The 23,670-nt window shown below is 50.4% G+C and overlaps 2 protein-coding genes across 3 annotated transcripts in view; one reads left to right on the top strand and one right to left on the bottom strand.

Annotated features, from left to right (window-relative positions):
• The window catches only part of SELENOT (selenoprotein T), a 28,589-nt gene extending 14,426 nt beyond the window's left edge, over positions 1–14,163 (top strand). Inside the window, exon 5 of the mRNA XM_075157574.1 lies at positions 14,138–14,163. Coding sequence (XP_075013675.1) covers positions 14,138–14,148 — 11 coding nt within the window. The 3' untranslated portion in view covers positions 14,149–14,163. The remainder of the gene's footprint in view (positions 1–14,137) is intronic.
• Positions 20–23,243, bottom strand: SIAH2 (siah E3 ubiquitin protein ligase 2). Of its 2 annotated transcripts, XM_075157567.1 has the most exons (12): positions 22,813–22,885; positions 9,350–9,465; positions 6,990–7,036; positions 6,771–6,887; positions 5,414–5,515; positions 5,179–5,336; positions 4,201–4,268; positions 3,185–3,346; positions 2,956–3,037; positions 1,519–1,671; positions 1,003–1,234; positions 20–525 (listed from the first exon to the last, which is right to left on the bottom strand). In XM_075157567.1, the coding sequence occupies exons 2-12, from the start codon at positions 9,459–9,461 to the stop codon at positions 262–264; spliced, it is 1,497 nt and encodes a 498-aa protein (XP_075013668.1). In that variant the 5' UTR covers positions 9,462–9,465; positions 22,813–22,885; the 3' UTR covers positions 20–261. The 2 variants fall into 2 exon arrangements, with proteins under 2 accessions (XP_075013668.1, XP_075013670.1); XM_075157569.1 differs by lacking the exons at positions 20–525; positions 1,003–1,234; positions 1,519–1,671; ... (6 more) ...; positions 6,990–7,036; positions 9,350–9,465 and adding an exon at positions 12,953–14,416 and having other exon boundaries at positions 22,813–23,243.
• Positions 23,244–23,670: the final 427 nt, after the last annotated feature.

Below are 23,670 nucleotides of genomic sequence, written 5' to 3'. Positions count from 1 at the left end.
TTTATGCCTCTGTGGCCGAGGTGCACCTCAGTGTGGGCTGACAAGAAAACGTGCTCTGGTACTCCCTGCCCCACGGCCCCGCTCACGCTGAGCGAGACCCCGTCGGGGTGGGATGGCCCCAGGAGAGGGGCCGTGCAGAACGGCCATGGGCTGCCCTTTGCTCTGCGCCACAGCAGGGCAGAGCTGCAGGCAAAACCTTGCTGAGCGTCTGCAGCAGCATGGAGCTCGGCTCGTTTTGCCTTCACACCACACACGTGCTGGTCAGACTTGAGTATTTACTATCGCCCTGACCGAGCTGCGTAGCTCATCACTTATGTCAGAAGTTGTGCAAAGCTGTAAAATCTTTAAAGTCTGTGTGATAAGGTACGCTGGAGGCTTGATTTTGTCCCATTGCTCATTAGAAGGAAAGTTTAAGCATCCACGCAGTCTGTCGCAGAGCCGCAGGATCCTCACCCTGAAGGCAAGCAGCAGGAGCTCGTCTTCGCCCAGCCAGGTGGGGGGAGGCAGCCGGCCGACGTCGCTGACCTGGAGAGCGGAGGCGAATGGTGTCAGCAGAGCCAGAGCAGCGCGGGACGGGGCTTCAGGGCTCTAGTCTCTCCCCAGCAGACGAACCTGGCCCCGTGGCAGAAGCCGGTGGAGGAAGGGAGCTGCCATGCACCCTGCCCGCATGGGTCGTGGCTCTCCTCCCTGCAGCAGAGCCAGGGTGACCCTTCGGGCCACGGCCGGGGACACTGGGAACCTGCCCGGGAACACTTCCCACAGTCTGCGGTCCCTTGCAGAAAGCCAGGGCTGCCAGAGCTGGTGAGCCCCCCAGCTGCGTGGGCACCGAGCACAGGTACACCTCCACTGTTTGCTGTTTTGGGGGGCAGGACCATGGGGCAACACGGGAAGCACCCACCACAGGATGAGCGCGCTTCCCCACGGATAGGAGCTTCCTTGGCCGCCCTGCTCCTGCTGTGGGGAGTGGCTTTGCGTGGAGCTGCCTGTGTACTTCAGAAATACCTGCACTTTGGTTCCCACGTTGAATTTTGCTTGTTGCCCCATGGCGAGGAAGGAAACGGTGATCTTGTCCTGGCCCAGGATCCTGACCCCCACGTGCTGGTTCAGGGAGATGAAGATGGGGCTCAGTGGGACATGGGGTCCTGATGACATGATGCTGTTTGGCCATGTCCACCTTCTCACCCTGCTGCCCTCTTGGTCCAAATACTGCCCTCCCTGAATACTCATGTTTATCCTAAAAGAGAGGAAAATCAAAGCTCTGCACCCTGTGGATCCCATGGCCGATGTCCCTCATTCCCCAGAGGGGCGGGACTGAGGCACAGCTAGTTTGGGATCTAACCCCCCATCTCGAGACACAGCTGGGGTAGCCTTGCTCTTCTGGGAGGCACCCGAAGCAGGGCCCACGAGCTGCTATATTTGTCTTTTAATTTTTGAATGCTGTTAAAAATACCCTCTATAACCTTGGAAATTTAAAATGCGCAGTGGAGAGCAAAACTGCTCTGACCGATGTGAACGTACCACACAGCTCCGTTTGGATAATAGCAAGTACTTCTGCCATTGGACTTAAATACTGCTTGTATTTCGGCGTTACTCGGCTTGTCTTCCTGTACTATGCAAATAAGCTGGTTTTTCTCTCGTACAACAATGATTGCCAGATTTCCAGATGGATAGCTGTTACCAGATAAGGTGTTCGTAACACCTTTGTTTGTCTGGTTGGCCTATTATTACATACGAAATATTTCAGAGCATTACTTTGGAGTATAAAAATTGACATGTTACCTAGATGGCTGTGTTAAAGGTGGAATGGTGGTATGCTCCCCGTGTTACCTGGGATGCTACCAGTGCTTTTCTCCTACATGGAAGTATTCTGTATACACTGACAAAAGAGCGGTTAGAGATGCAGAATACATTTTTGTTGTTTTCTAACCAATAACCCAGGCAGAACCGCTTAGCAAATTTATTTTAAAGACACATTCTTGGACAACGCTTACGACTGTAAAAGCGTAGCAAAGTGAAGTGATCAAATTACTCGACTTGGATGACAGCAGAGAAAACAGGGGAAGTTATTCTCCCAGAGAAAAAAAAAAAACCAGCGGGGGGGGAAAAAAGGCCCTTGCCCCTGAAACCTAACTTGAACATAGCCAAAAGCAAGTATTCTGTGTCTCACTGGGGTTTCCCTCCAGCAAGACTCGCTACTGTAAGCGCAGGCATTTATGGCACTTTGCCATTTGCCATCGCCGCAACTGGCAGCATCCCTGGGACGAAGGCAGCCAGGGGGGCAGGGCAGAGCAGCAGTCTCAAGCCCCTGTCTGCTTTGGTGGCAGAGCTCAGCTACGCTTTCATACACCCCTGGCTCAGAAAGAAGGCAGCCACAGTAAGGAAAAACAGCGTGGGTGACTTAAAATGTTATGGCTTAAATAATAGCAAAGGCAGCCTGAAAGCTATGGGTGTTCCTTTGGTGAAACTGCCACGTTTTTATTTCTTCAAACAGTACTCTTACACTGGTAATTTCAGTTTGTTTGTGCGCTTCTTAGGTACTCCTGCCGCAGGACAGACACGTCAGCGCTGTGCTGGTGCTGGTGGGAAATGTGCTTGCTTGTCCCTGGGGGAAGGACGGGCCTGAGCGCTTTCGGAGCCCACGCTGTAGGGACCCCTCGGCCAGCAGCACCCTTCCACGGGTGGCCAGAGCTCGGAGTGGGTCTGAAGACTGGGCCAGCACACTTCTTAAGCTGGGTATCAAAGACACAAGTGCCTGTCCTTCATTGAAGCTACTGGCTGATCTGAAAACCTTCAGACCAAGCGCTATGTAAGCGGTTTCACTACTGCTTTTTTTCAGACTGTGGAAGCGAGTGTGAGTGGTGAACCAAGTTATTCTGTGAAAAGGCAGACTAGGACACTTAAAATTACCGTTGCAACCCTGGATTAATGCAGGCAAATAAGCCCCGTAAAGGATACAATAACTGCGCTGTTCCATCTGGAAGCATGGTAAGGAATTTCCCTCCATGTTTGTAGTATTTTTCCAACAATTCATTCTTCACTACCTAAGATTGGAAAAGAAATGATAAAATGGATGAGAGCAGTCCTGCACCAACTGCCCTTTAAAGGCAGGCAGGTGCTGGGCTCCAGCCGCTCTGGAGTGTGGACACGGCCAAGGTGCAGCCCATTGTCATCAGGCAGCAGCTACTTGCCTTTCCACCCACGGGGGTAAAATCGCAGCAGGTGATGCTGTAGGAGACGGGCTCCTCCTCGGGCTTTGCTGCTCTCTCACCAGGCACCAGCGTCCGGCCCTTTGGTGACGGGGGCTCCCGAGAAAGCAGGTAGGAAATTGTGCCGACTTGATTGGAACCTAGAGAGCAAAGGGAAGGTTTGTGCGCATCGCGTAGGGCTGGCAGCGCCGATGTCGGGGCTGCCCGACGCCTCTGCAGGGAGGCTGTAACTTGGGGGAGCGGGAATTTCTGGCTGAAATGCTCCATCCTGGGAGTCTGTCTTGGTATTTTCTATCTAACAAGGACAGTCCAAAGTGTTCAGCTATTTCAGAGAACAGGATTATGAAAAAAGATGTAGTTTTTTCAACTATGTATATATATGCATCTGTGTGAGTAAAGAATGGTTTTTTTTGGATAGCATTCACGGCTCCATGCTCTGGAGGACTGACAATCTGAAATCCTTGGTGCTGCAAAAGCCTCAGTGCCCTGCCATCCTCTCTGAAAATATGCCCATATTGTAAATATAGTTCATCTGTTCTTAGTCAAAATGCCTTTGATTTTATAGCTCAATCCAAAGGGCTGCTCAGTCATCCACAGCCTGGGCTAGGAGTTAGTGGAGTATTCACCTGATTAGGCAAAACATTGATCACCCTAATTCTGGCAGTGCCTACCTTCCAAGGGCTTGGCTTTGCCAACTTATTATTCTCTAAGGTCGATTTCTGTGCGTTTCAGCTGAAACATTCAGATACAAATACTGAAAGTCACAGCAAGGACATCTCTCTGTGCAACGGGAATGTAAGTGCTTTTGTTTTTTCATGTGAGGGATTATTTAATATGGCAGTATCTAATTTAATGGGATTGCACACTTGACAATGAACTAACGTCGCTGTATAAATCCTCCTGTTCAATTAGAGAACATTAGAGACAAGCAATTCCATTGAATTCATTGTTGTAATAAATAGACAAATAAATACATAAGGAAATGCAAACTCACATTCAGCTACACTCGTTGGCTGTGCTGCCAGGAAAGCTAACTGTCTGGCCATTTGTCTCTCCTGCTGCCTGGAAAATGAAAGTGTTCCTGATACACATTTCATATATCCTGTTTTGAAAGCTAGAAGTACTGGATATCCTTGCTGTAGGAACAGAAGTTTCTGAACGTGTTTTTTTCTCCACTCACATAATTGCAAATAACAGTTAGAGGCAACGGAGTATCACCAAAATAATATAATAAAATAATAATAAAAATCACCAAATCAAGATTTTATGTAAAAGAGAAGGTGAGCTGCACATAAGATCAAGAAAACAGCTAATCTCCAAGAATATCTTCACTATTCTTACCTAGCTTCCTATAAATTTGACAGTGTCTGACAATGGCTTTGGTTTATGCTCTGTACATAATATGAGGTACTTGCACCGTCAGACTGCAAAGGATCGTCAGGGAAACTAACAGTTTACTTCCAGGTATGCTAATTTACTTTTCTTTAAGCCTATGCCATAGGCTTACCTATTTGTATAAGCTTTGGGCCTCCTGCTAAACAGCCCAGCAGGAGTCAAACTTGCAGAGTTCTCACGACTCTGGAAACGGGAATCCAAATGCATGTCACAGTTTATGCAGCAAAATAGAGAAATACAAATTCAAGCACCTGAGGTAAAAGCTAGACCCAAATACTATCCCTCCCACAGCTGCAATTATGTTTCTGGCTCTACCTGTCTCTAGATATTACGTCTGTCAGCAGTAGAATTAATGCTTAGCACATACCTCGCCACCTTCTAATACAGCCTGATAAGAGAAGAGCCAAGAGGGTCCAGATAGAATATGAACTTGTGTTGCCTAAAGCAAATTTTTTTTCTTCTTTCATTCCCTCTTACTGCAGTTTCATTTTCTTAACGCTTCTTTTCCCTCCGGAGTTGCCTGTTGTTCTGTATACAGACCTGATCCCCAGTTCTCCCTGTAGTCATTTCACGGTACCTCTGGTACGCTCTCTCCTTTGACAGCAGCCTGTCAGCTTCGGTGCCGTGGGATTCGTGGGGGCTGACAGCAACGGGAACGCTCCAGGCGCCTTCATGGTTCTTCCTCTCATTTACGATGAACTCGTAGAGGTCTCGATTACGCTCGCAGCAGAATTTCTGAAAGGCAGAAGAGCAGTGCCATGAGAGCGGGCCTTTCCACAGCAAACCTCTGCTAATCTTTCGCGCCAACTTACTGATTCATAATCCTGTGACGGTGGGCAAGCATCTTCAAAGGGAGGGAACGGCTTCAGCAGGCTGCCACAGTACTCGCACCTCGGAGCACAGTCCTCCTCTGCCTGAAGTGGAGGTGGGGAGAGAGAACAGGAGGAGGACACAAACAGGGTATCAGCACGCAAATCCTTATTTTATCTTGGGGAAAGGGCTCTGCTCAAAACGCAATGTTATAAGGCGTGCAAGGGCTGTTAAAACGGATCTCTTTCTGTGCTATCTTGGAGGGATTTAACTCAAAACGTTAGGTTAAGGAAACCACCAAAAAGAAAAGCTGATCTGCAGTAAAGAAAAAAATAAAAAAAACTCAAAGAAATGGAATGACTGTAGTATTTATGAGACCCATTCCTTCCAAGGGAAAGCTTCAGAGCATGCAGAACGCTATAGTTGAGTACTCTGATGCATTAACCCTTTCAAATACATTGCTAGAGGCTTTGGGGAGAAAACGGTCCCCAACTGTTGCACTGTTGATCATAGGAAAATCTGTGGAGAATTTCATGAGGCACAACCAGCAGATTTGTTGACAAAAGAGCTGAGCATATTTGACCAGCTGCAAATCAGGGCTGCTGCAGGATATATTTTGAGGATGGGTACTAGATACTCTGAAAGAAATATCTATTTCTTTGCAAACACATTTTGAAACTGAGTTATAGAAGATGCAGCTGCCAAGAGCACGCTGCTGAATTTCGTGTCTAACGCCCCCACTCCCAAGGGCAGCACACCTAGCTCAGCGCTCCCCGGAGAGACAGCAGCCATCCAGCCGCAGCAGCAAGGGGTGAAGGGTACTTGCTGTGGGCCACTTAGCTGGTGCGCTTCACTTACGCTTCATTTACTATACTACGTGTTTAGCACTTTCATTCAAATCCTTTTCTGAACATATCAATTTGAAATACTCGGCTTCTCTGGAGCGTAGTTCCTGGAAATTCCCTTGCTCCCCACCTCATGCCTAGGATTAACTCTTTTTGATGACTTTACTCTGCTAAGGGTTACGGGGAGCTCTATGCCTTGCCTGTATTCTTTGACTGTAGACCTAGTATTTATATAAATTTCATATCTCTGTTTTAACCAAAGGGCAAAATCTTCTGCTAGGAGATTCTCAACATAGGATGCAGCGGTGGGGAGGGGAGTTGCACAGCCTCTTGCTGTTTAGGTGTGCACAGCAAGCATCATTTCAACAGCCTCACAAAAGAAAAACCCTTTCATAAAGGACCTCCTGCACTGGTTTGGCAAAGGGCATTATTTTTATTTTTTCTGCATGGGAATCGTAGGAATGAAAATAAACAAAACAAGCCACATAGTAGGGAACACCCACCACTGACTCACCCCAATCTGTATGTTTTCTCGTGACGATTCGGGTCTGTAGGCCAGAAGGGTAGGCAGGCCAACGGAGGGAAGCGTGCACAGAGATTTCTTGAACAGCTTCACAAAATCTTCTTTGAACTCAAAGTGGAAAATACCAAAAGCAATGTGGAGTCATATCTTTATTCAGGGGTAAAACCATTAAGCATAAAATGTATATATGCAACCTGGGTGAGTCCTTACCTCCATGTCGCACAAAACATCTAAGCTGCTGAACTCTTCTGTCAGGGCTGCAAGTAATAGCAATAATGAGAATTACTGAACAGCAGTGTTCTCAGAAACCTTATCTTCTAGACACAGGTTTTGTTGCTTTTTCAGCATGTCAGCCTTTTCTCACCAATGACATCGGCCGCCTGACACCTTCTTGCCGGACTTGGTCCTACGCTTTCAGAAAGGCAGCTCTGGATCCGCATGTAACCCTTCCCAAATGCCTGAGGGACTTGAACCGGCCACTGACTTTGGATCAGGGCTTTACAAAATCGTCCCACTGAAGTCGGGGAGACAGCTTATTGCTTAGGGTCAGTGACTTGTAGCACTAATCTAGTATTGCATTATCCTCTAAAGCATTTCCTAAGAACGAAGATCTAGAGACGATTGAAGTTTTTTTCTCATTTCCAAGTGCAGTCCATGCTGCGTGAGTGCAACGAAGAGCTTTTTGGCCTTTGGGGCGACAGGAAACATCTCAGATGACCGGGTGTCTATCCCTGTCCTCAGCAGTCCCAGGTTCCCTCTCGGCGGGCAGCGCTAATGACATCCAGCTGCCTCAGATGCACAACTGTGTGCTGCCCAAATACATCATCTTCTGTCTGAATATCAACGTGGCCAGCATGCCAGCTGCCAGAGCCTCCTCTTCAGGCAAATTAAACACATTCCTAGTTTTCTTAATCTTGAATTTCAGTTCCACAAATTGCCACACAATTTGTCTTGCCCTTCTAAGTAAGCTTGTCCTGCTTTCCAGAAAATACTCAGCCAGATGAAACTTTGGGCAGGCTGAAATACCAAATCCTTTCTAAGTCCTTCTCTTTGGAAGGAATGAAAAAATCAGAATGTGTTTTTAAAAAGAATGGGATAAAAATCATGACAGCCTGTTGTGGTTTAACCCAGCAGGTGGCCAAACACCACACAGTCGCTCGCTCGCTTCCTCCCCCCCGCAGTGGGACAGGGAGAGAACTGGAAGGGTAAGAGTGAGAAAAACTCATGGGTTGAGGTCAACACCCAGCTCCCAGGCCTGCAATGGGAACCACACCTCGCAAATGCGTCTGGAAGTAAATGCACCAGCACAGGAGGAAAAGCAGAAAGCGATGCTACGGGATTCGCTTATACTTTTAGGAGGCTGAATGACGTGGCTGCTGGTTTGCTTGAACTTTGTTTTTTTAAATTGCAGTTCAAAGACATGTAGTTATCACTCTCTGCAATCAAGCTGTGTCACAGAGAGTAACCGATCATAAACCCCACCTGAGAAGAAGTGACTGCAGGGAGTGCAAAGCGCAGCAGTGGAGCTGCGCCGCTGGGGCACGGCTCTGGGTGCACCGTGGCACCGAGGGATGCAGGGAAGCCTGGTACCTGGGGTGCAGTGCTCAGAGCAGGTGGACACTCCACGTTCTTACTCTGTCCTCTCTAACGGGCTTTGCAGCTTCTGTATCATCTCTATCTACTGCCGCTGCATCCAAACCCAGGTAGATGATTTACCGCTGGCACAAGTTTGGTTATTCTGTACTTTGATCGTTACAGCGACAGTCATCCCAAGGACTCGTGAAGCTCCACCTAAAGTACAGAGCCTACAATGTTCTTCTGCAAACACATTCACAGTGCATTTCCAAACAAACGAAGAGAGCACCGTTTATCTGTTGTGGGCTGTGCGTGCCCCCTGTCTATTGGGATGGATCTGCACGCAGCTTTGCCCAGTACTTTCAGCTGGTGTGCTGTGTTTTGTGACCCAGATCATTCCTCCTGCTCTCAGAGGCACGTGAGATGCGGGAGATGTTCTTCTACAGAGGAGGGCTGTCTAGAATTGAAAATGAAGCACAAAGGCTGTTTGATGTGGGACCCAAAAGGGATGGGATCAGGCAGCAACTACCACTAATACGCTGTGTGCTGAGGTACAATGCTGTACTTCAGCGGGCAAGCGAAGGAGCTGGTTACTCGGTCACGGGCCGGGATGACTCAGCCGAACAGGAGGAGAAAGAAGGTTGATATACATTTTTCAGCTCTCCTTAGAGGCTTTGCCAGTACCTTTCACAGGAATACAATACGCTATTTCTGCCATCTGCTGAGCACTCCTACGCCTGCTGGCTGGCAGAGCGTTCCTGCACGCTTAACGGGGACCAGAGGTTTGTTTAGAAGCAGCTCTGCAGAGAGTTAATGAGGGGACCGCAGAGGGGGATTCCTGGGGGCTGCTCCCGGGTCTGCCGCCAGTTTGCAAGAGCATCTCTGGGAAATGGCAAACTCATGCGTCTTCTACAAAAGACACGGGGGTACGAGGCAGCCTGGGTGAAAGACAGTATAAGTGAGCAACCTCTCCCTTGAACAAAGCTGTTTCTTACTTGATTTTCTGTGGGCGTGTTCATGAAGCCAGCTAGCTTCTGTCTGCATCGACACTGAAATTCCCGGCAGCTTCTGCATCGCGATGGGTTCGACGCCGCCTGGCGTTTCCATTTGCCTTAATTTAAGACACAAACCCACCTATTAGTCATACACAATGACTTCAAAGCAGTTGCCCTTGAGGATTTTACTAATGAAGGAGACTTTTCCAAAAATCCAAATACTTCAGATACAGTAACTGGGGCTTGATGGCAGTTTTGCAGCCGAGGCTGAAGGTGCCTGCTGCATCCTGTCCAACGGCTGCGAAAAGGCGCCGTTCAGTCCGGTGGCAGCAGCCGCCGCTCGGTTCCACCCGCCTTCCTCCCCACAATTTTCCGGGCCGGTACGTGTAATGCTTGCCGTGCAGCTGAGAACCGCGGGGGCTGCGTGCCGGCCGGGGCCGCCCCTTACCCCGGGCCTCCCCGCAGCCGGCACTGCCGACCTCTCCGGTCTCTCTTCAGAGAGAGAGAGGGGGAGGGGGAGAAACCGCGCGGCCCGGCCCGGCCCGGCCCCTCCCGGCCCGGCCCCTCCCGCCCCGCGCCCCTGCGAGGCCGCGGGCCCTCGGCAGCCGCACGGCCCCGCGCCCGGCCCGGCCCGCACCGGTCGGCCCCGTCCATGGCCCGGCCCCGGCCGGCGCGCGCCGTCTCCAGGGCGACGCGGCGGGCGCGGGGGCTGCCGGGGCGGCGGGGCGGGGCCCGGTGGCGGCTCCGCTGGAGGAGCGGGGGCGGGAGCAGCTGGGCCGGCTCTGCCGCGGGCCCGCAGCGGCACGGGGCGCTGGGCCGGTGCTCTCTCCGCGGGGCCCTGCCGGGGCCCGCCTGCCCCGGGCCCGCAGCGGCACGGGGCGCTGGGCCGGTGCTCTCTCCGCGGGGCCCTGCCGGGGCCCGCCTGCCCCGGGCCCGCAGCGGCACGGGGCGCTGGGCCGGTGCTCTCTCCGCGGGGCCCTGCCGGGGCCCGCCTGCCCCGGGCCCGCCTGCCCCGGGCCGGTGCTCTCTCCGCGGGGGTCCCTCTGCCGGCGGTCGTGGGCAGGTGTGAGCTTTGGCCTCGCAAAGCTGGGGTGTCCGCGGGGCCGGTGTGGAACCGCGCCTTGTGTGCGGTGGAGCAGAGAGGCTGCGGGTGGGAGAGCCGCCCCGGGAGCTCGCGGTCAGGCGCGGAAAGCCGCGGCGGCCCCCGAGGGAGCAGAGGGTGCCCGGAGCCGTGCGGGAGCTGCAGAAGCCCGTGGCGAGAGGTGATGGTGCCTCTCGAGCCGCCGCTCCTGCTGCGCTGCAGGCTCCAGCGAGCCTTTGCCCCGCCTTTGCCCTCCCGCTGTCGGCACCCGCTGCTCTGAACTTGGTGAGCCACTGGGGCTGAGCCGCGGCCTTCCGCATGGAACAGGAGCTGGGCTGCAGGTGAAACGCTGGTTACAAAACCCGGTATGAGTTGCCTGTTTGGACATGAACTCCTAACTGCACCTGAAACACCTGCCTACACAGGTTCCTTACAGTTGTGTCGTACGCTTGTTATACATCTATTGCTGATGTCTCCTGTAGGACTAGGTGCTGTTGAATCTCTCCAAGGAATTTCCACTTGCAGCTTGGAGAGCAAAAGAAAGCAATACGTCGTTTGCAAACAAATGCAGGCTTTAGATTCACCTTAGGACAACGCGTATGTGCTACATTATCTGGACTTTGTATAAGAATTTGCAGTTGTCTTACAAGCACATGAGTTCTACAACAAAATAAGTAAGTCTTACTCATTTTTAAAAATGGAAGGAATATGTTAAGGTGCAGCGTTTGGACAGGCTGCTCAGCTGGCATTGGTGCTGATAGCTCCCTGCAGCATTGGGGTCCTGGGAGATTGCTTCCATGGTCGGATGGTGCAGAGCCTGGTATTGCCACAGCTTTCGCTTCTGGCCGCAGTGCAGCCAGTGCTGTGACATGGGTGGAGGCAAATGCCTGTCCTAACAGCACACGGCCTGACGCTGGCACAGGCGCAGGCGGGGATGATTCGAGTTGTGCCTGGGCAGAGTTTGCTCCGGGTGTGTTTCACCATCCACTTCAAAGTCAGGTTGCTTTGTTGGTGGTCAGGAGTTTTGTTAAGAAAACCAGGCTGGCCTCAGTAACTTTTTTCTGAATGTTTCGAGAAACTTTCACACTTTTACCGATGTGCTGCCACCTCCCTTGGCAAGGTGCTGGTGCCCTGCAAGCCTCTCCTGCCTCCGGGCCTGGGACATTGCCCTTGGGAAGTCGTACCAGCTGTGTAGGGAAGAAAACCTGGAACGCTTTGATTGAGTGCTGGAACGAATGTCACCTGTTCATTCACTGATCTGAAGAGGACACACATGGCTTTTTGGCGGTACCAGCTGAGGTGTTCCTAAATTCAGTTTCAGTCAGAAAAGATACCGGGTGTTGGGCATTTTTTGCTGTGAGATATAACAAAAGTTTGCCATTCATTCAGAACTGAATGGTGTGGAAAGACCTAATGAAATAATGTGTGTTAACTTATCTAATGTGGGTTATAGGCAACATTGGAATAATCAATTTCATTAATCCTGCTATAATCAGACACGCTTTAGTTTTGTTTTACACAAAAAAGCTCTTATGTCCCAACTGTCAGTAAGAAAAATTATCTTCCACTATAAATGTTGCTGAAATATGGGAAAATGAATCAAATCCTTAGGAATTCTTGCTTAACAAGTTCTGCTGAAAGCACAGGTGTTGATGCCTGTGAGAGCCAGAGCTTGACTTTGATCCTGCTTAAGCAGGAGTACATTAGTTCATTCGGCTGATGCCGCTGCAGTTCTGCCAGCACAGTGTAAATGAGATCAAATGTAGGATCTTTATAGGAACTGGATACGAAAAGATTAGAGCAATTCCTCGGGAGGTTTTTTTCCATGGTCGCGTCTGAATTCTCAAGGCTGGAATAGGCTTCCCTTTGCTGATGCGGTCCTTGTCATTCTCTTGTGCGGTTCTCTGGGGACTGCTACCAGGCATCGGGTGACATCTACATAGGACTCGGTCATAACTCCAAAGAGCTCTTCCCTGGAGGGGTGCATTAGGACTGTTTTTCCTCGCTATGTATTATATTTATTCACACCAAGCTTCATCTGTCACTTTACGTGTAGTTTTCCACTATCGTGAGGCTTCCTATTGCTGAATAACTCGGCGGACTGTATCACCTCTCAACTCATTGCCTCTTCCAAATGGCAACATCTTAATATTCAGCGAAGCCATATGTGGAGCTAGTATTTTTCTTGAGTGATTCAGACAGCAGGTTCTGGTCGCAGAGGGGGAGCTGCAGGCAGATTCAGCTTCGGTGACAAACCGTGATTTCAGTTTGCACGAGTCAGGCTGTCATTGTTGCCCCTGGGACTCAAATCCCCACCTGGTTCTCCTGCTTGTGCTGCAAAGTGGCCCTCTCCGGCAGCAGGGCTGGGAGGCGGCAGGGGCGAGCATCCTGCCGCTCGCCTGGGTGAGCTAGCCTGTGCCAGGGGAAGCCCAGCAGATCCAGCACGGCACAGCACGCAAAGTAACCGGGAAGCAACTTCCTGCTTCCCGCACACGCATGTTAGCACAGCATGCTATGCAGTGTAGTTTTTGCAAAATATTTATTACAAAATAAAAGTAAATATGGCAACAAAACTTAAATAGCAAATGACGCAACACTGGCCATAAAGCTCTTGCTATATTATTAGTCTTTTACAATAATCAATAGTCAAGTACGTCTCCAAGGGAAGCTGCACGTGGACAGCTTGAGTATATTTCTATATTATTGGCTCTAGCTGTTTGAGATACATTAGATGTGTGTCTCCTGCTTTCACCTGTACCTGGCTGTGAGCGGTTGTGCCGTGTGCTGGGCTCACTGCTCCCCCTAAAACGGACAGGAGCTGGCAATTCCCACGCTCTCTGAAACCTGCCATGCTTTACCCCAGCCCCTCCTCCCCTTTTTTCTTTTAAAAACACAGCAAATGATCCAATGCCCATCCCTTTTTAATAAGGTAGCAGGAAATGGAGTACCTGAAGTACCTATTGTTCCCCTTTGAGTCAAAACTTCTCTTGTGAGAGGTTGCTTGGATTTCTTTCCCACCTATTAAAACTGTTATTAAAGCTCACCAGTGAGAGAGAAAGTCTGTATTCCCGCTGAAAGGGCTTTTAGGTGCGCTCCAAACAGGAATGCAGTCCTTCAAGTCTCTTAAGCCACATGTCTAATGGAAGCACTCTTTAAATAAAATATAATTAAATTAAAAAAGGTGACTGTGTGTGGGGAATCTTCCTAAGGCACCCAAGAATTTAAAAAGACCTTTTCCCACTCATATTACTTACAGGATACTCTTGTTCCTCTTCTCTCCAAAGTTAAAAATGTTGGCTATTTAGGAACCTTAGCATACATGATGACATAGTTGCATATCATTAAAAAAACAGAAGAAAAAGAAAACCCTTGGTAAATGTAAAGCATTATGTCCAGACAGCCTAGGTTTCGCTAGCTATGCAAATACATCACGGACAACACGTAGAAATAGTCACGTTAATGCCGAGGTTTCCGTTGTCAGCAAAAAGGTGTGCTATAGCCGTATCAAAAACTAGGCAGTCGCTGTTTAGAATGGCCGCAGCCACCCCGTCGTGGATGGAGCGGGGCGTTGCCTCCCAGGTCAGCCGGCGGCGGTTGCCGTTCAGCTCCAGTCTGTACACAAAGTTCTCCGCTTGCTTACGGGTACCGATGAGCAGCACGATGGCAAAAAACTGCTGGTGACCTTCGTACTTCTCTTGTTTCTCCAGCACCAGCATGAAGTGGTGACCGAAGCACGACTGCATCATCACCCAGTCAACCGCCCCTGGAAGGTTAATGTCTGTGGCAAGAAAAACGATGTCTTCTCCCTGAAGTGTGGTAATGCTTTTGTGGGCATGCATGAGGTGGGACATCACGGCTTCCAAGGATCCCTGCCATTTACAGGAGGCACCAGGGCATGGGCAGGAGTAGGGACGATACTCACAGATGTCTTCGTGTTCTGGCTTTTCTGTGTGATGGAGTGTCAGAGAGCAGCCTGTTGTGGCGTACTGGAAAAAGACCAAATACAAGCTGTCAGGAAAGGCACCAGCACTAGTGTTCGCTGCTCCCACCTGCCAACTGGAAACACTGGTGATCAACCAGAACTCTTGTTCTCATTGCAAATTTTACATTAGATACTTCTATTTAGCCCTGGGTTCAGAGCTGAGCTCTACTTATTTTTGTTTCCACTTAAAAATGGATTCTTCTTGTCTTTTGTAGTTGTTTTTTTTCTAATGCAAGCATTTAGATAAAATGGATTGTAAGGCTGAGTTGTAGTTAGATTTGCTGTTGTAGTTAGATCTGATCGGTCCAGATCAGCTGAAGTGGTCCTGGTTTGGATTTTTCTTTTCTTTAAAAAGAACAAAGGATTCTAGTTTCAGCAAACAGCTACTAGAGTGAAGTATTTTTAATAGATGTACCTTATTACCATCACAGAGCAAAAGCACTTCCATTAAATTCAAATGCAGATTCCCCACAGCTTTTTTTAAACACTGGAACAGTTTCAACACTGCAGTTGTGCGAAGTGGAAAGAGAGAGGACAGTTTCTCACTGAGCATAAAGCTAGCGCACGAATAAGTACCATCTAACTCCTCTTAATGTCACTGGGCACATTAGAGGGTTAATTTGCTTTAGAAAAACAGGGATGCTTTTCCTTTTTCTAGTCAGTTCAGTTGTCCACACTGACCATGTTGCTTTCATGCTACCTCCATAGAGAGAAAAAAAGTCTCTTCTGTTCTCCCGAAGAGCACAGCTCCCCCAGTCTGTAGGTATCCGTAGCGATACCAACACCACTAACACTATCATGCAGGTTACAACATGCGTGCGTGGCTGCTTACGGACACTATGACACTTCCTTGAGGACAGATATAACCAAGGTATAAATGATTATTTCTGGGCTAACATGTGTGCAAGAAGTTTCAGCTCAAAGGGTTAAATGCCCAAGATGCAAACCACCCATGCTGCAAACACTAGGAATACTGTGCTAGGAATACTGGGACGGAAACTCGACCTTGTGCTTCTGGAGGAGCTTGTTTTATAATCCATAAAGAGTTAACGTGAGCCTTCACTTACTGTGTCTGCCTCTGCTGCTTAATCCTCTGCTAATGGCTTTATTGCAGGGCGCTGCAGTGGAACAGGCGTCCCTCCTGCCAAAGGCAGAAGCCCCATCACAGCAAACACACGGTCTGCCATGCCTGCTGCCCTGCCGCATAGCACAGCGACCCAGGTACGTGTACGCTTCCAGCCCCACTGGCCTCTGGTTTTTGCCACGTTCGTATCCCCATTAACACCTCCATCATGCAATGTGTTGAAAAGCAGCTCCGAGTCTAACGTCATTAACAAAATTAGTAAGGATATACAGGCTGCTGTTTAGGCAAAACCAGATGTCTACGCGAAAGCAATCAGTGGTGATTATAGAAGTGAGAGTGTAAAAACAAGACGAGCAAATAGTGGTGGCTTTGCCCTTCACTGTGAGAAGTACCTGCTTTTGTGTGCTCCCAAACCCATTGCTGCAGGTTTCATTTGGTGAGGAGCCCTACCAATGATGGGAGACTGTGAACAGCAAAAACTGACTTGCCGTCTTCATGCTGCTTGGCAAATGTCATTGGTTATCACACTCCTCAGAAGCCTGCTTCGTCTCTCCCTGTGTACAGGTTATACGCTACCTTTGAGCTACTTGGCCTGAGCACCTTTTCCACTTCTACCGTGTCCGCTTGAGACGGGGAGCCAGGGCTGCGCATGGTGTAACAGTGCAGGCGTGACACTAATGCCTGGGCTGGCGTGACTGTTTTCTGCTTTTTCATTGCCCTTCTCATAATTTCTAGTATTCCATGCTTGAAAGTATTATGTTCTTGTTTTCATAGTTGTTTGTTTAGCACTGTATTCTCTTTCCTAAGAGGAAACAGTCAGCTCAGAGCTCATCACCACATACATGACTTAGCATGCCATGTTTTTGCCATGTATGCTGCTCTGAACTTCACTTTGATAGGATAGCTTTTTGAGTATCTTAAAGCATTCGGAAAACATCAGTTACGCTTGAAAGTGCTTAGCAGAGGCAGGCCAGTATTATCAACCCTGTAAACGAAGGCAGGCAGGGACACAGGATTAAAGTAACTTTTCTGAAGCCACATGGGGAATCAGTAGCAGAGCTGGGAATAGACTGCCAAGTCCAAATCCCTCCTGCTCTAGCCAGCAGACTCTCCCTCTAGTATACGCGTGGCTTGAGATACAAATAATGCTTCTGGAAAGAAGAGGTCTGCCTGTTCCCGTGTGTGTGTCAGCAGTGTTCAGGGACCCAACAAGGACTGAGACCCTCCTGTGCTTCTTCCTCCTCCAGTGCTTTGTACAACGTCTGTCCCTGCTTTTAAGATCCCTCCAGCCTTCCGAAGCATTCATTCAAGCTTGGGTACAGATGCTCAGCCCAGTCCAGCAGTGATCCTAGGGAGGTGCCCCAGGGACGCACAGTGAGGTCCAGCCCAGCAAACGGCGAGCCTCTGTGCTTTCCAGAGCCTTGCACCGGTGGGGAAGCCGGCTCAGGCCACAGCCAGCTGCCCGGCAGAGTGCATTTATAAACTCTGCTCTGCCAGCAGTGCTGGGTCTGCTGTTATGGCTCACCTGGGAAAGGACCAGAGCGCGTTGTGTCACTTCATACAGAGCGTGCAGACTCTATGCACATGTCCAGGGTAGGGTGATGTAAGCAGACCCCTATGTGTAATGGATGTCTGTTCAGTTAAAAACAAAACAAACATGCATTTTTCTCAGAAAAAAACCCTACCGCTTTGTTAGAGTCTACTATGTCTTGGAAATAGGAAGTGTGACCTTATTTAGGTTTAGTGTATTTGCGTAAAATCTTTAAAATGACAAAGCTCTGAAGAGGCTGTAGAGGCAGCATTGGACAAGACACAGGAGTAAGTTTGTATACAATAATAACATGAACTGCAGTTTCTCTTTGCAAGTTGTTTGGTTACATGGGAAACCCGTCATGCTTTCCCTTGAACTAATGGTGTAGCACCAGTGGTCTAAGGACAGAGCGGTTCTGCCTACCTCCTACTACCTGTCTAAAGAAAATTAAAGCAAGCGGTTAGTCTTGTATTAAAGACTTCTCAGTTTATATACAGTCTCACTATGCCTTCCACTTTTTAAATCCCAAGTGTTGGTTGTGAGGCGCAGAAAGACTTTCAATTTTTTTCTGCAAAGTGTAGTGTAAGAGTTCAGTACAATGAATTTACTAGATTCACTTTTCTTCAAAAGGACCAGAAGCATCTGGAAACTCAGAAACACAGCAGCATCTCCAGTTAGAGATGGCTGTGTTAAAGGATCTTGGAAGACTCTTCATGCGAGGTATCTGTACTAGCTTCCAAGATGCAAAGCATCACCACTCCTAGGAAAGCTGGTAAGAATGGGGTTTCAATCCCCTGAAAAATCAAGCCCCATGTACTCAGATTTTTTTAGTGTATGTAATAACTAGAAGAGTAATTTCCTTTATTATAAGTAAAACTTATTGTTAGGTTTAATTAATCACAGCACTGAGAATTCACTGGTGCACCTATGCAGAAGTTTTGGGGTTTTGTTTGTTTGTTTGTTTTCTTCTTTTTCCCCTATTACACATTGCTAAATGCAATCCATATAGCTGCCCAACTGGGTTGCTATCAGTGTGTAAACAAACACTGAATTTGCTATTGGATATTCTTTCCTTAGTGCTGGTCTATGTATGCTGGAGGTAAGTTCTATTGTAAACTGAAACGCAAGCAGGAACTGCCTACAGTTTTACACAAGGCAGATGAGGAGTGCTGGTCCCACGTCATTTCCATGGCCATGCCAAGATCACTGAAGCATGAACAGCTTTGTTTGTCAAGTGCCACCACAAAAGGCTAGCAGAACACGGCAGGGCACAGATCTCGGCTAATACTCGTGGTTACATGAGGACTGCAGTTCTGCCGATGACAACAGAGAACACTCACAACTCTACTTGCTTTCCCGTAGACTTCGGATGAAGTGGTTAAATCGAGAAATGCCTCTACGCTGCTCAGTTTGCCAGGTCACAGTTCCAAGTTTAGCAGCTAACAATCACAGCATATCTCACACACTGCTGTGAAAATGGATTCTGCTGTCTCTTCATGCAGGTTCAAATTCATAACATTTATTTTCTTTCATAGCCATTATTGGACAAAAACTCCAAAGTTACGGAAGGACCCATATCCAAATTAAGTCAGCTTCATAACTAGATAGCACCTTTATATTATTTTCCACTAGCACTTATTTAAAAGATGAAAGAAAATAACTAACTCCTTTTGGCATTCATTAATTAGGAGTTTGAGTGTATTTATGATGTGCATTTTATCTTCTGCAGATTGCTTAGAGCACTAAAAGGCATTTTATATTTTCAGTAACTTTACTGTGACTTTAAGATTTAAATCCTCCTATAGATTTTTTTTTTTCAGAAGCCCTGTAAGCGCTTCTGGATGCAATAACTGTAATTCTTCCTTAAAGCATTTTAAGAAGAACAACCCTCAAAGCAGCTGTAGCCATAGGCAACACCAAATCCCCATTTTCTGTCAGCTCTGTCTTGTCTCAGTCCTATTTATTTCAAGTACCATTCACGGTTCTCTCTTCAAGTACAGGGACCTCCTCTGGACAGACCACCATCTCTGTTTGTTCTTTCCCATTTTCTGGAGCTCTAAGTTCCACCCTGCGTCTCTGAAAGCTTACGTCAGGTTCCCTTAATGCTGTGAAAACCGCAGGTGAGTCAGACCAGGGCCGGGCCCTGGCACGGTGGGCTGGTGTGTGCCGGCTGCAGAGCGGGGTGGTTCTTGCCGGAACCCCTGGTGCTGCGGCAGCACCCGATGGGTGCCCGCTGCCGAGGGACACGGTGGGTCACCTCCCCGCTGGCTGCCTGTGACCTACACAAGCACCGACTGAGAACCGCAGCCCTGACACGTTTGTTGCTGTTTCTGGGCCCAAGAAGTAAGAGTGAAAAACATTAACGCGTGCTAATTTCACTTTGCAGCTCTTGGGAACAGTGAAAGCAGCAGAGCAGGAATTGCTCACGGCAGAAAAAATCCACATAAAAGAGAGGGTGTGTGAGGGAAGAGGAGCACAGACTTATTTACACCTCTGTGCCGCAAGGAGCTTCTGGGTGCCCGACGAGCGGGGAGCGGAGAGCTGGCAAGTGGACGCTGGTGCGCAGGGAGGACGCATGCTCATACCGCAGCGTGGCCTGGGACGTGGGCTCCGCGAGCGCCATGTTTTCGCGTCTGTGGGTCCGAGCTAGGCAACTCACAGGCGCACGTGTGATCACGGCAGCAGGGGGAACCCAACATCCTGCCGGCAACGCCGCCCGGCTCCCCTGCACGCAGCTGGGGCCAGGGGCGGCTGCCACCCCCTGCGCCGCCCCAGCTGTCCCCTCCCACGTGCCGTGGCCCAGGGCTCCTGCCTGCACTAGGATCTCGCCGGGCAGCTGCAAGGTGTGGCACAATGACCGCGGCTGGTTCAGTCCCTCTCCAGCTCTCCCAGCTCTGAACTGGCTTGCAGGCGCTGTACCAAGAAACCAAACCAAGCCCCAAGCCGGCACGAGCCCAGTACACGGCCTCCTGCCTGCCGCAGCAGCAGCCTCTGACATGCCAACCAGCACAGACCCGCACCCTGGCTTATTGCAGAGACCACCAAAACACCGCTGGGTCAGAGCCAAAACTCTCACAGTCCCATAACCAAGACCTTGAGCTACCTGATCCCCAGCGCTTGCTTCAGCCATTGCAAACCTCACCAGCATCCCTCCTCCTCCAAGTCACTGCTTTGAAGAGCACGATGTCAACCACAGGAGTAATACTTGGAGGAATTTTTGGAAATGCTGTTTTCTTAACTGGTTGACATGTGCTAGCCTTCTTATTTATATTTAGAGAATGCCCAACTGGAGAAGTGTTTACAGCTGATACACCTGAACCAGAACTTGCCTGACAGATGCAGGGATAGCTATTCAGTTCTCCCGGGGGGCATGGCGTGGGGGACTGTTCTTAGACATACTTCTCTTTGTTGGTGCTTATTCCTCTACCCATGGAGAAAGCAGATCTCAAGGGGTGAAGAAGCCAATCCCATCAATTAAGGGCTTAAGAAACCTTTCTGTTACCAAGTGAGTAAAGTAACGTCTGACAGGTAAAATTAGGAACGTCTCATCTTCTCCTCTTCACAGGGAACAGTCTGTAGGTTCTTCCTTCCTTCTCTCACGCTTTGTTTACCCGCAACGTGTGGGGACAAGCAGGCAGGAGCCCTGCCTGGCGGTTGGGCTGCTGGACAGACGGGCACCTGCGGGCAGCAGAGCTGTACCTCAGTGCAACGAAGGGCTGCAAGGACTCTGGTCCTTGGGAGCCGCTCCAGCCTGGATGCATCCGTTTCGTTTAGGACAAGCAAGGAATACCAGCATGTCACAGATGAGACGACGAGACACTTCAGAAAATGAGAACTAGGCCAGCATTTCAGTGAAAAACCCGCACTGGCTGTTTGTATTCCCTTGGGCTCAGACTGGGCCACAGCTGGGTGTGTGGCTCGCTGCACTTGTTGCTGCGTTCAGCAGAGAGGACCTGTGTCCCACCACTGCACACCATCAGTTATTGCCATCGTGAGGTTAACTCCCATTCAAGGGTGAGCGGTGAAACAGCCCCACGCTATCAAAAGCTCTGCGAGACGCCGACAGCCGTCTCGTCCCGTCCTGTGACCCAGCCAGCCCCGAGGCAGACGGGACTCGCGCCACCAGTCACGCCATGCTGCGGGAGTCGACACAGACCATTCACTCTGGAGGTGCCATTACGCCCTGTGCATCCTTAACGATGCTCCTGCGGGCTGGCTGGGAAAAGCTGCTGCTATGGACTGGCCTTTCCTGGCAGAGGTGGCGAGTGCCTGCTCGCAGCTCTCACCGGAAAGCTCACCATGTGCTGCCGGAGCCCGGCAGTGCCCATTCTGGCTCCATCGGTCCCGCTGCCAGGCTGACCATGGCTCTCCACCTCGCCACGGACAGCTCTGTATTTTAAAACTTTCCTCGTATTCCACATCAGCTCCAGCAGTTCCTATATCTGTCCTTCCATCGCTTCAGCCTGTGGTTTTAAAGTGCTTTCAATATTACAGAGGTAGAGCATCAAGGGGCTCCAGGAAGACATAAAAAGGACCCGCCTCAGCATTGCCTCCATGTACGTATCTGCCATCCTGGTAAATGTCTATTAGGAAGGATATGCACTTTAGAGCAGTTCACCTAGTTCTTTTAAATAGAAAACCCACTTAAAAAAAAAGAGAAATGTGAATACTTGAAATAGTGCTGAGACAGAAGAGACTTGAAAAAAGAATAATTCAGATGTCATCACTGACCTGACAGCTTACCAGCCCCTGCCCTTCCAAAGGAGGGCTGCAGAGAACTAACGAGAGAGACACGAACAGAATTTCTGCTACCTCCATAAAACGCTTTAAGACTGAGCATCAGCATAGATTAAAATAACTGGCGGGGGGGGAGGGGAGAAGGTCTAGCCTTTGTATCTACTGATTATGCCAAATACTAGGACAAAATTCAGAGCGGGATTTTCAGTGAATTAGAAAGAATCATTAGAAGTTTTGCTTTTAAAGTCTGGTGGCACTCCCATCATCTTATTTTACTTTAGAAACGTGCAGAACCATGAAATAGGCTACCGGAGGCCAGCAAGTGCCTCCTTTTCTGTTCTGTGTTTACGATGGGGAAGAAATAAAGGGAGGAAGGACCAGCAGAAAATGAAGACCTTGCAGAGCTACAGCTTTGCTGTCTGCAATGGCTCTCGACGAGTCCCGTGTGCTGTTGCGGGAGGAGACTCCTAGGGCATTATTGTAAATGCCAAGAAATCATCACCTTCTACACACTGCCAAGCGAACCTGCTATTGCTTACGTTGGATGGACCTTAGAAAGCTCCTTAAAGTCTTCTCGTAGGCGGCAATATTTCTGTATCAAACTAGCAACGAGACGAGACATAAACCCCTCGGGAAATTCTGCATCAGTCTGTTCTTCCCTCCTCAGCCTGCTCAGCGTGCAAATCCGAGGCCGAACACGACCCTGCACCTACCCCAGCTGCTTCACGTGGTTTTGAAAGTGAAAAACTAAATAGTTTTTCAGGCTGAAAGAGGATCACGCGCTGTTAAAAAATAAATAAATAAAAAAAGAACAACCCACACTTCAAGGTCGTGTTTATACCGAAACACCCAAATGAGTAAGCTTTTCCGCGGCGCTTCTTGTGGAGGGAACAGAATACGACAGAATACGACTTTTTCTCCCTCCTTTTGACCATCCTAGGGGAAAAGGGGGGGGCAGGGGGAAAGCCTTAAGATAGGGGGCAGGGGGATGGGGGGGTAGGGCCGCCCGGACCCCCCCCCATCCCCATCCCCCTGCCGACCCCCTTACCTTGCAGGGGAAGAGCACGGCCGAGGCCACCTTCTCCATGGCCAGGTTCCTGATGCTGGGGGTGAGGGAACCCCGGCAGGTGGGGCAGAGGCTCAGCTTCTGCCGGCATTGCTTGCAGACCAGGTGCCCGGCCTGACACTGCAGGATGGGCGGCAGCACATAGTCGAAGCAGACGGGGCACTCGAAGAGCGAGGTCAGTTCGTGATGCTGCTGCTGCTGCTGCTGCGGCGGGGGAGGAGGAGGAGGAGGCGGGGGAGGCGGTGGAGAGGCCCCGCCGGGGCCCGGGAGGACGGCGGCGGGCACGGCGGGGGACGGGGCGTGCTGCTGCTTGCCGCAGGGCTTGCTAGCGCCGGGGCCGGCGGAGGACGGGCGGCTCATCGCGCCGCGCCGCCGCCACCACCATCGGGCCGCCGGGAGGGAGGGAGGGGGCGGCGCTGAGGCGAGCGGCGGCTGCGCGCGGCCTCCGCCCCGGTCCCGGCATGCTCCGCGCGGGCGGGGCCGCGGCGGGAGGGCGGCGGGGGCGGTTGTCCGGGGAAACGGCGCTGGCCGCGCTCATTAAGCACGTCTCGTTCTCGGCGGTAATTAAGCGCGTACCGTTCCGTACCCCAACCCTCTGCCGAAAGGAAGGTTGCCGGCGGCGCGGCCGGCCCGCGGCGGGCCCCGCGAGGGGCGCGCCCCCCCGGTGCGTGGGGGGCGGCCGGGCAGGCGGCCCCGCCGGCAGGCCTGCGTGGGGACCGGCGGGGCCCGGCCGGGCCGGGGCGGCTCCTGCGGGTGTAGGAGAGGCGGGCGCAGGGTGGGGCGGTTGCGGGGGCTGGAGTAGCAAAAACGTGAACAATCAAAGGTGTTTCGGGCTGTTTT

Source organism: Calonectris borealis, chromosome 9 (assembly GCF_964195595.1).
Source record: "Calonectris borealis chromosome 9, bCalBor7.hap1.2, whole genome shotgun sequence".
Classification (NCBI taxonomy): domain Eukaryota; kingdom Metazoa; phylum Chordata; class Aves; order Procellariiformes; family Procellariidae; genus Calonectris; species Calonectris borealis.
Note: the sequence above shows the minus strand (reverse complement) of the source record. Positions and strands in the feature narration are given on the sequence as shown.